General features: G+C 38.9%; 1 protein-coding gene across 11 annotated transcripts in view; it reads right to left on the bottom strand.

The window, feature by feature from the left end:
- HSPG2 (heparan sulfate proteoglycan 2) overlaps positions 1-12,426 on the bottom strand; it is a 2,126,006-nt gene that overhangs the window by 897,918 nt on the left and 1,215,662 nt on the right. For all 11 annotated transcript variants that reach the window (XM_044063227.1, XM_044063230.1, XM_044063231.1 and 8 more), the window contains one exon: positions 7,353-7,511. In XM_044063227.1, coding sequence (XP_043919162.1) covers positions 7,353-7,511 — 159 coding nt within the window. The remainder of the gene's footprint in view (positions 1-7,352; positions 7,512-12,426) is intronic.

The following is a 12,426-nucleotide window of genomic DNA, read 5'->3' as shown; positions in this document are numbered from 1 at the left end:
CTGATGAATGGGATGCCAGTCCATTACAGGACACACTCGCACACGCATGCATGCACGCACACCCCCCCCCACACACACACACCCACACACATATACACGCACACACACACACCAAACACATATATGCACACTCACACATACATACATACATACACCCCACCCCTATGGACAATATGAACAAAGTACAGTTGTGTACACTTACCATAAATGTAGATGTTCAAGTGTATTCACTGTTGCAGTCATTACATTTGGGTAATCTGCTGGCAGGTTGCCCTCAGTCGGCCTGATTAACAAAGTCTTGGGTCATGTGTCGGTTGCTGTCCCTTCTTCCATGACGTCAGCTCGTCAGAGGTATAAAACATGCAGCTGACACCATTACATCAGTTTTTCTTGCCCCAGATGTCAGGTGACCACCAAATGGGGAGCAAATAAAATTAAAAACACAAAAATATACCTCCAACCAAAAGCAAATACACTAAAAAAGCGTTTAAGCATAGTAAAAGAAAGTAGAGGTATAGCCACAGAAAAACGGGGCTGGAGGGAGGGTAACCAAGACTGCAACAGTGAATACACTCGAACATCTGCATTTATGGTAAGTGTACACAACTGTACTATGTTCTTCGTGTTTCACTGTTGCAGTCATTACATTTGGTTAGATTCCCAAAGCTATGGTTGGGAGGAGGAAATTATACAGCATTAGGGCCAGCTATAAGGCCCTGCAAGACAGCAGTGGCAAAGCCAGCTCTGGATTTAGAAAAAAATGGTAAATGATAATACTTGGTGAAAGTATGTACAGAACTCCAAGTAGCAGCTTCTAGAATATCCCTGGAATGAACACCTCTGTGAAAGGCTGCAGTAGTAGATGCAGCCCTGGTGGAATGAGATCTGATCCCCTGGGGGATAGGTTTTCCATGCTGCTTATAGCAGAAATGAATGCAATGGTTTATCCATTTAGAAATGGTTTGTTTTGAAATAGCCTTCCCCTCTGCCCCAGCAGCAAATACTATTAGCAATTGTTCAGATTTTCTTTGTAGTTTAGTTCTGTCAAAGTAGAATCTAAGTTGTCTGTGCACGTCCAAGGAATGCAGAATCCATTCCCCTTTGTTCTGTGGACTGGGATAGAAGATTGGCAAATGACTGGACTGATTAAGAGCCACACTGGAAACCACCTTGGGCATGAAGGATGGATTGGTTCTCAGAGATAACCTGTCTGCATGAAAGATGATGAAAGGCTCCACTTCCATAAGGGCCTGTAATTCAGATATCCTTCTAAATGAAGTGATTGCTAAAAGGAAGGCTGTTTTCCAAGAAAGAAATTTTAAGTCTGCAATAGCAGCTGGCTTGAAAGGAGGTTGAGTGAGCTTCTCCAAAACAAAATTAAGGTCCCAGGCAGGGGTAGGAGCTCTCCTGGGTGGTCTCAAGTTCTTTGCCCCTCTGAGATACTGCTTGAGCAGGGGATGAGAAAAGAGGGGTGGTTCTGTATTATAGAGAGCTGAAATAGCTGAAGTATGGATTTTAATAGAGGAAAAAGACAGGCCCTTGTGCAGCATCTCAGTTAAGTATTGCAAAATCTGAGGTAAATTGGGCGCTGCTGTGCTCATCCCTAAAGAGTGGTTCCAGGCACAGAATCTTTTCCATTTGTCAGCATAAGATTTTCTAGTACTAGGTCTTCTCGCCTCCAAGATGACATCCATCACAGGTTTGCTGAGGGATGCTAAGTGTGAATTTAAGTGATTAGCCAAGCTGCAAGGTTCAATGTTAGAAGCTGAGAGTGCAGAATTTGGTTCTCCTGCTGAGACAGCAAGGAAGGAGTTTGAGGCAGGTGCCAGGGAGATATTTGTGACACACTGCGCAGGAGTGGGTACCAGTGTTGGCGTGGCCAGTCTGGAGCAATCAAAATCATTCTTGGTTTGTCCTGTTTGACTTTTAGCAGAACTTTGAAGAGCAGAGGCAGAGGGGGAAAGGCGTAGACTGATAGGTTTTTCCAGCTGAAGGACAGAGCATCCACTTTCCAGGCTTTTTTGTGAGGAGTCCTTGTGCAAAATATGTTCAACTGGTAGTTCTGGGGGGAGGCAAATAGATCTATGTCTGGGCTCCCCCATTTGCTTGTCAACATGTTGAAAATCTGTGGTTCCAGTTTCCACTCATGTGAGTCCATGAGATTTCTGCTTAGTCCGTCTGCCAGTGTATTCAATTTTCCTGGCAGGAATTGAGCTTGTAGGTGCACTTGGTAGCTCAAGGCCGTGTTCCACAATGCCATGGCTAGTCTGCAGAGGGGGTAGGAAAGTGTACCCCCCTGCTTGTTTATGTACCACATAACCGTGGTGTTGTCCGTCTTTACCATTAGTTGTCCTGGAAGAATGTAGTCCTTGAAGGCTGTCAGAGCATTCTGTACAGCTAACATTTCTTTTTGATTGATATGTAGGTGCATTTGATTTGGGTTCCATTTGCCCTGAATGCACTTCCCTGCCAGGTGAGCCCCCCATGCATAGTCTGAGGCATCTGTAATTAGGGTTTGGGTGGCAGGGGGTAGTGTTAATGACAGTCCCTTGTTTTGGGTGCAGGCCTCTGCCCACCATAAGAACTCCAGGTGCAGGCAAGGTATGATAGGAATCATTGTTTCCAGGCTGTGACAATGCTGACTCCATAGACTTTTTAATTACCACTGTAGTTTCCTCATATGCAGTCTTGCATATGGAATTAGAAGAATGCAGGAGGCCATGAACCCCAAGGCTTGCAGTATTTGTCTTGCAGATAGCAGGGTTTTTGTGGACACTTGTTTGAAGTAAGTTACCAAATGAATTTGCTTCTCTGACGTGAGGAAAGCCATCTGGGCAGTTGTATTCAAGCTTGCACCCAGGAATGTAATTTGTTGAGAGGGTACCAGTTGTGATTTCATTTCGTTTATGGTGTACCCCAGACAAGTTAGAACCTTTTTTATAAAACGCCAGATGATTTAGAAGAATGCCCTGCTTTTCTGCCTGAATTAGACAATCGTCCAGGTATGGATATATTTGAATATTTCTTTGCCTGCAAAATGCAATTACTGGAGCCAGGCACTTTGTGAATACCCTGGGCGCAGTAGACAAGCCAAAGGGCAGTGCAGAGAACTGATGATGCAAGTAGCCTGCTTTGGAGCATAGGTATCTTCTGCAAGATTCCGATTGGAATGTGCAGGTATGCTTCTTTTAAATCTAGAGTTGCCAACCAGGCATCTTTGCCTAGCATAGGAAGTAACTGGTGAAAAGTCAGCATCTTGAATTTTGGAATGTCCAGAAAGGTGTTTAGAGTAGACATGTCCAGAATTGGACGCCATGATTTGTCTTTTCTGGTTACCAGGAAAAGCCTGGAATAGAAACCTTATCCCTTTTCCTGGTCTGGTACCAGTTGGATAGCCCCCATCCGAGTGACGTCTCCAGGTGCATCTGCAGTTACCGCCTACTGCTCCTCTAGGCATCAAATATTGCTTGTTCATATTTGCATTAATAATTCCAAAACCATGCTACATACAAGGTATCAGAATATCTTATCTTGAACCATACATGATGGTAAACACAATTGTATTGATATTTGACCTATGTCAGTGAGTATTTGTTAGAATTGTATGGTGATGATTTCATTTTTAAAGGCTCAAGCTATGCCCACTGAGAGTTAAAGGTACACACTCAAAAGAGATGTACTGGAGGGAATGAGTTAAGAGAGAAAGTACTTGTTTTTGAGCCTCTGCCCACCTATTTGGGGGTAGGTCTGGCCACCCATTTGGTGGAAAGTGATTGAGACTGTTTATCATAGGGGGGTGTCTTGTTATTTCCAGATTTGGAAGTGGAGGCCCCCATTGCTTAGTTCTGAGAGTCCCCGGGACTGAAACCTGGTGCTTTTGGTGTGTCTGGGTTTGGCCTGAGAGGATCTGGAAGGAGCTGGAAAGGACCAATTCTTAGTAGGCCAGTGCCTACTAAATCTTGGAGGTTGCACTTGTAAGAAATCTTTTACAGTTTGCATAAATTTAGCTTTATCTTCCATCTTTTCTAAAACTTCTTCAGCCTTATTGCCAAACAGGCGGTCCTGATATAAAGGAGCATCCAACAATTTCACTTTAACATGATCAGGCAGAGATTGCTCCTTAAGCCAAGCATGCCTTCTAAGCACTGACCCAGTAACAGCAGCCCTGCAAGAGGCCTCTAAAGAATCAAAACCACATTGCAAAGTATGTTTTCCAACTTTTTTAGCAGAATGCAATAAATCCTGTAAATCTTTATTTTCCATACAGTCAGAAATAAACATCATTTTCTGTTTAAGCAGTCCAATAATATGCTGTTGATATTTTAACATATGAAATTGGCAGTTTAAAGCCCTGATTGCCAAGGTTGCAAAAGTATAAACCTTTTTACCCCATCTATCCAGCGCCCTGGAGTCTCTGTCAGAAGGGATAGGATTTTTAGCAGTAGAAGCCTTAATGCCCTTAGACCCCTGAGAAATGGTTTCAGGATCTGCAACAGGATTTTTGAAAAGAAACTTGTGGGACTCAGGAACCCTGTAGTATCTGTCAGGTTTACTAGGAACTGGAGGCAGTGAATCAGGGGCCATACTGGATTCCGAAAACACATAATCAACAATGTCTAGTACAGGAGGTATAGCCAATGGCCTATGCTGAGGGAGAAGAAGGAAATCCCTAAGCCTCTTTTTTGAATCAGAAAATTCCTGACTTTCCCAGTGGAAATGCTCCCTTAAGGTATGTAAAGTTTCCCCAAAAGAAAAATCCTCGGGGGGGGGGGGGGGGGGGAGCAGATGGAATAAAGTCCTCTGCATCAGTATCCTATAAGTAGGTATGGACAAATTCAGGTCATTAGAATAGTCAGAAGAAACAGAGTCCTGATTAGAAGACTCATAGTCAAGCTCAGCCCTAGGCCTCTCAGAAGGGGGGGGGGGGGGGTTGACTACTCCTGATTAGAGTATCTTCAGCCATTTTGATCATTTGTTTTTTAGGCATAGGGGCCTGAATATGTGGACTGGACAATGTTTTTTTAGACATAAATCGAGATTTAGGCCCTAGTACTGAAGGTGGAATCGGTTTAATATGCAAGTCTGTAGGCCTGAATACACCCTCAGAAGCTGGTGCCTGCACAGCGGCTCTGGACCCATCCAAGGTAGAGACATCCACAGGTTTCATACCAGACTTCAAATGGGTCTCAGTAGAGGCCTGCGAGTCAGAAGTAGCGGATATCAAGGGCTGTGAAAGCGCCTCACTGAGTACAGGTGAACTGGCGACTGGCTTAGGAGAAGCGTCGTTGGCAGTTTTGGATCTCGACGGCCTGTCTCTGTCTTTATCTTTGTGTTTTTTCAAAATCCCGGTAGTGGGATTGCTGACCAACATAATTTCTGAATAATTAAACCGAGAACCGAAATATTTAGAGGCAAAAATGTATCGACGACAGATATTGCGCTGAGACTTGGGAATTCAGGTTGACAGAAACCTCAACTTTGATCACCATGTATTCATGATAGTGAGAAAATCCTTCTAAGTGGCACAAATTATAACTCAGGGCATGTCACACAGATCTAAGGAGATCACATTTCCACTATAATCAGTCCTCATTAGACCAATAATCGAGTACAATGCACCCTTTGGAATGTACCCAACTAGGCATTTGTAACACCTGGAGTGGCCACAGAGGTTCCTTACTAAAAGAATACAGGGTGAATATAATATGTCCTATGTAGACTGAATATAATATGTCCTATGTAGATCAACTCAAAGCCCTGTCCCTGTACTCAGTCTCCTACACACTACTCTGGGGTGATCTATGCCTAACGTACAAGGCATTCTCTGATCCAGCCTTGACCGATCTTCTACACATTTGCAAAGCAAATGTGAACTAGAATTACCCAACATAAACATTTAAACCTCGTCTGTAACATAAAACATGTTGGGGGGACAAGTATGCATCTCACAGATTACCCCTTCCCTGGAACAGACTCCCCATTCATGTGAAACAGAGCTCTTCCCTGAGCCTATTTAAATGCATTTTTGATCTATGGATGGGAGATCACAAATTCAACCCAGCTTGTTGACTGTGGCCCTTATGGAAAGGGGCAGTTTGTAGATGCCCTAAGGCACAGGCAAATACCAAAGCCATTCTAGCCTGTAGGCATTGATGTTGTTGTATCTTTAGGTTTTTCCCGGTTAGGGGTTGCTACAGCGGAACTCCGGTCCGCTAATGATTGGCAGTAGATTTTTACGTACCGAGTTGCCAGCCCTGATGTACAACCTTCAATGAAGGTACGCCCATTCACGCATGTCTCCACACAGAAGACGCTTTAGCTGAGAATCGAACAGGACAACGTCTTACTGTGAGGCGGCAACACTGCCGCAGCACCACCACCGCAGCTCTGGGAAAATGGTGCATGAATGGCTATGCTTAAAAGGCTTTAGGGACATTAGCCTAGGAACCGCCTATGATCCCCCATGGGGGGAAATAAAAGTTTATGGAGATACATGAAGCATATGCAGGTCTCACAAAGAAGGCCATCAGCCAGGAAAAAAAACAGGCAACCAGGTGAAGTGAGACAGCAATGCTATGAAGTATCCAGAATTATGTCATAGTATAACTCCAACATATGAATTACCATAAAACTGCAAAAACACGAACAACAGCAACAACACAAAAATTCAAAGAAATGGGTATTCCAAATTATGTCATAGTATAACTCCAACATATGAATTACCATAAAACTGCAAAATCAAGAACAACAACAACAAAATTCAAAGAAACGGTGCCAGTTTTTTAAAATTACCACTGTCCTGAGCCGGAGGGGACAAAACAATAATCACTGTTTACATTTTCAAAAATATATTAATTCATTGCTTACATTTTTAAAAAAAAGTATACATTTAATCACACATTTGCTATCTGCATGTTGTCAAACAGGATTGCTAATTTATACTTACAACAATCCTCATTTTGCTTTACATACTAGCTTTATGTCTGATGCTTGTTTTTTAGTACCCAGAAATACTCCAATGAGTAAAAGTATTCTGGATAAGTAATGGCCTGATTCCATTTCTAAGTATAGCCAAATGTGCTTTACCCCACCCCCCCCCTGCTTTTTTTAATGCTATAATGGAAGACACAATGTGATATTTGGTAAAAATAATCTGTGACAGGTTCTCTGGGTTTCATGTTTTTAAATAAAATGAAGTAAAGGAAACTGACCAGATATCCAGGTAAAATATACAATAGGTGAATGACTGCAAAGTATTTCAAAACTGGGAACTTTGAGACCTGAAATGCTTACATCCCTTTTAGACTACTACTACTTTTATTTCACAAGTTAGTGTTTACTACCAGGATTACCTCGTTGAAATGCATGAACTGGCATTGGAACGCCATGCTCTCTTGACCAAAAGAAGTGGTAAGGTGGAATACCAGTGGCCTGACATCGCAGCACCAACTCGCTGCCTTGAGTTATAGTTGTTTTCTCAGGATAAACCTTGACTGAAAGGACAGGACGCTCTAGAGAAAAGAAGAAAACAGCATTTTAATAACTTAGATGATAAATTATGAAGCAAAATACTTTATAGGTTGCAGAGTTTTGTGCTGTTTGTTAACTGAGATTATTTTGGCCTCGTATGTCACTCCAATATATTTCAAGCACTGCTTTTAGCTTGCAGATCATAACGTTTTACTGTCCATAATATTGTGTTACACTGACAACATGACAAAAGAAAGACTAGGCCACTCTTGCCTGAGGTCCTTCATAAACATGCCTTTTTTTAGGCAACTAAGTAAAATGTTTATGTTCGAGGGAATAAAGTGGGAAATGCTAAGGAGAAACAATTATTGAAATCTAATGCAATACTATTTGCATGAACTGGGACTTACTGCAAATAGCGTTAGGAATTCTGAATTACAACATAGTTGCTTAAAAATGTACTCTTTTGGAAATGTATGGATTTTCCTCTAATTTTCAAGATAGATGAATATCAGGAATGCCTCTGAGATCTTCCAGTTTGTTTCCTAACTCTAGACTTTGCACAAGCAACTCCTACTAAGGACATGCTTCCACCAGACAGAACCTCATAAATCTACTACAATATAGCAAAAAAGTGCAAGCCAAACATCTACACCTTTTAGACAGTGATAAAGGCTGGATATCTCTGACAGATTATCCCACCTCACAGAAACCTTTTTATTAAAGATCTCCTCCTTTACCAATAAAGCACCCCATTTTCCCCAGCTTTCTGACATGTGACATGAATGACTAGGATTCAAGCAGCATCCCAGGTGGAGGAGAAGCCAGCAGAGGAGGTTGGGAATGAGTATCTTATGTCAGCTCACCTGCCAAATAATTAGTTGGTGCAGAGGGTTAAGCCTGTGAGTTGTATGTTCTTTGGCACAAGGTTTGATTCCCTCAGCTCTCATTTGCCTTTTGTGTGACCTTGAGCAATGTCACTTAACCAGACATTGCTCCCTGGTCACCCCTGAAAAGGGATGTGAATTCACTGGACCTACCTAGTTAAATTATTATTATTATAGCAGCCTCTAAAGTCCACATTCAGGAGCAAATGTGTCAAGAAGTACTGCATCCTCCATCCTCACTGACATGGCTGCACACATCAACTGGCACAGAGAAGGATCAAGGGCAATTCAGAAATGTACTATGAATGACATGCCCCCCTTGGGGGCATCTGTTGTCATTTCTTTAGACTGGAGATAGTGTTCTATCCCAGCAACTGGATACAGTTAAGAATTGGGATGATCCTTGTCTGCAGGAGTGAAGCTAGAACTCCAGACTGTGAGAATAACTCTATGTCATAGGCTTTTGTACACCTTTTCATATTTCTGCTGGATGGTGGACTCACTCATTGAATTACTCTCCCTGTTACTGAACTGTCCAATCCGAGTTTCCCACAGGAAGCCACTACCAGGGCAGTTTCTTAATGTGCTCCAGCAGTGATTATTTTTTATTATTTTTTTATTTATTTTTATTTTGTAATGTTTTTCTTTTTTCCTTAGTGCATGTGTGACAATTTCAATAGACATGATTTTTTTTATAAGCTGTTGTGCACTACTAGATGCTTCACTGCTGGGAACAAAAATTTGCGGTAAGAATGTTGGCAGTAATGCTACACTACATTTTTCTAGTATGCATACAATGGGTCTAAAAAGGCATTGTTACAGAACATGTTATTAGAATTGTTCATTTGACCACTAACAAAAATGTTATTAAAATGAAGAAATATTTTATAGTTAGGGGTTACCCTGGCCTGACTATATTATTGAGGAAGGTATTAATACAGCACTGTGATAAAAGAATGAACTTTTACTACCCACAGACCATTCAACTGGTTCTGACAACACAAATGTGCATTTATGATATACCTTCAATTTTTATATTCTTTTCAGTTAATAAGTTAATCATTATGAATAACTAGAAATCCTTTCTTCACTGGGTGATTTAACACATAACTTACATGGCACTCCAACTTTTGTGATTAAAAGGGGCTTTAATTTTAAATCTGTGTTTGAAAATGGCAGTAAATTTAGTTCACATTCACTGGTCACAAGGAAAGGAACTTTTCATTGTGAACATTGTGCATTGTTCATAGGTAGTTCCTAGCATGCAGTCCAGGTATTAAGGAACCTAGCCTAAATTCCCAAAGCCCCAAAACAGTGTCTGGTTAAGTGACTTGTTCAAGGTCACACAGCAGGTAACTGAAGACTGAGGGAATGAAACCCTGTACTGTAGGAAGTAACCCTATAACAGCTTACAGCCTTAATCCTCTATGTTAATTGTCAGATATATCAACATAACATACAGAATCCCTCCTATTTTAAATTGGTGATTCAGAATGAATTTTAAACACTGGAATGCTTAACTGCTCATCAGATTACACAGTTTATGTAGCAATGTGCAGTGGGTGTGAGACATTCTACATAGGTAAAGCTATGACAGAATGTTGCACCTGCAATTGGGAACACATGTAAGCAACTAAGAAGACTGCCTTAAATGTATTGTATATGCATTAAATGAACAGCACATTACTTAAAACATACACTTTCTATGTTTTAGATTACCAGTCTGAGAGTGCAACAGAAGGAGATAGGGAGAATGAAGTAAATTAAAAAAAAACAGTGGCAAATATATTGAATGCCACAAATTACTTTAGAGTCAGTGACTATGTGAATTTTAAATGTGTTTTAAAGTAATGATATTTGTCACATGTTTATGATTTTGATTTTTTAAATTATTTTTCTACATCTTTTAGAATTAGACATGTGACATTTAAACTGTAACAAGTTTGGTTTATTTAAGACATGCTTTAATATTGTATAAAATCTACTGAAGTTGTGAACTAACTGGTTTTGAGATGAAAGTGCTGTTTTTTGTTTTGTTTTATTATGTTACTAAATATTCAAATATCTATACGGTTGCTTCATTTTTGGGCTTCTTTGTTTAGTACTTATATTGCTGAAACCTCCATAATTCCCCTTTCTTTGGAAGACAGTAGGCTGTATGAGGGTGTGCGTGTGTATGTATGTGTTTGTATGTGTATATAGTTACACATGATGTAAGTATGTATGCATGTGTCTAGATACTTATTTGTGCATGTGTGTCTGTATATGTGTGTATGTATTTATACATGACATATGTGTCTATATATACATATGTGTGTGTGTATGTGTGTGTATATAGTTATACATGATGTATGTATGCATGTGTTTCGATACATATTTGTGTATGTGTGTGTCTGTATATGTGTGTATACATTTATACATGACATATGTATGTATGTAAGTGTCTATATATACATACTTGTGTATGTGTGTGTGTGTATATATCTACCTATAAATAGATAATTTGTAGATAGATAAAATTATATACATATGTCTATATATATATATATATATATATATATATATATATATATATACACACACATATATATCTGCATATAGGTTGGGCATCGGGCTGGCACCTCGGTACCGTAATAATCCACTGCCAATCATTAGAGCGGACCGGAGTTCCGCTGTGGCGACCCCTAAGGGGAAAAGCCGAAAGACATTAGTTTATATATATATATATATATATATATATACATATATATATATAGATACATATATATATATATATATATATATATATATATATATATATATATATATATATATATATATATATATATATATATATATATATATATATATATATATATATATATATATATATATATATATATATATATATATATATATATATATATATATACATATATATATATATATATATATATATATATATATATATATATATATATATATATATATATATATATATATATATATATATATATATATATATATATATATATATATATATATATATATATATATATATATATATATATATATATATATATATATATATATATATATATATATATATATATATATATACATATACATATATATATATATATATATATATATATATATATATAAATATATATGCACACACACACACACACACACACACACACACACACACACACACACATGCACACATACAGATATAGAGATATTTATCAATCTATCTATATACATATGTCATACAATATATAATGTGTTTGAGAAAGGGATTTAAGAAATTCACCTCATAAAGTGACTATGCTTTGAGAGCCATTAACAAGTGGTTATTGTCAGAGAAACTCTCATAAATGTGTTTTATACATGAGGTGTTTCAGCTGCCATGATGTATTACTAGTAAGTGATTGACAGCTTTAAAAAGTGTCATATGTTCCATGTTTGCATACAAATGGTGGCCCACACAAGGTTCGCTTGCTATTGTCCCCAAGCTCTAAAAGCTGTTAGACACTGCTCTACCACATTTCTGTTATTTGTACGGCAGCACAGAGTGTCTCAGCATTAAAAGTCTCTTTGTAGGTTGCAGATGCAGTTGTGTGATGCTGCTGTGTACACAGCAGCATGCACTTCACTAAGTCCAAGGTTCCTATGCATGAACCTTACTATAACACATCTGTTATATAGATGGGCTCATGCACATGAGCCTTTGTATAACAAGATTATTTTTTCTCAATTTCAGAGTGCAATCATTAATACATATTACATATAGAATATAACATATAGGGCTGATGGATAGTGATAAATTAAATATCTTGTAATTTGAGGCTAGGGAATAACTTTCATCAGCAAGTGATTCAAGGTTAGGTATCATTGAACACTTGAACCTGACAAGCCCCAGACAGTCATTAATCCATTTCTAGGGTAAAGGAAAATGACAGCCAAATAACTAAATACAAATGTTGTCATTACCAAACTGCACATCTCCTTAATGAGGAATGACACTGGGAATGGAGAATTCATTACCGACAGCCAAATAACTAAATATAAATGTTGTCATTACCAA

The sequence above is a fragment of the Protopterus annectens genome, chromosome 2.part1 (assembly GCF_019279795.1).
Source record: "Protopterus annectens isolate FY-2018-M chromosome 2.part1, PAN1.0, whole genome shotgun sequence".
NCBI classification, from domain to species: domain Eukaryota; kingdom Metazoa; phylum Chordata; order Ceratodontiformes; family Protopteridae; genus Protopterus; species Protopterus annectens.
Note: the sequence above shows the minus strand (reverse complement) of the source record. Positions and strands in the feature narration are given on the sequence as shown.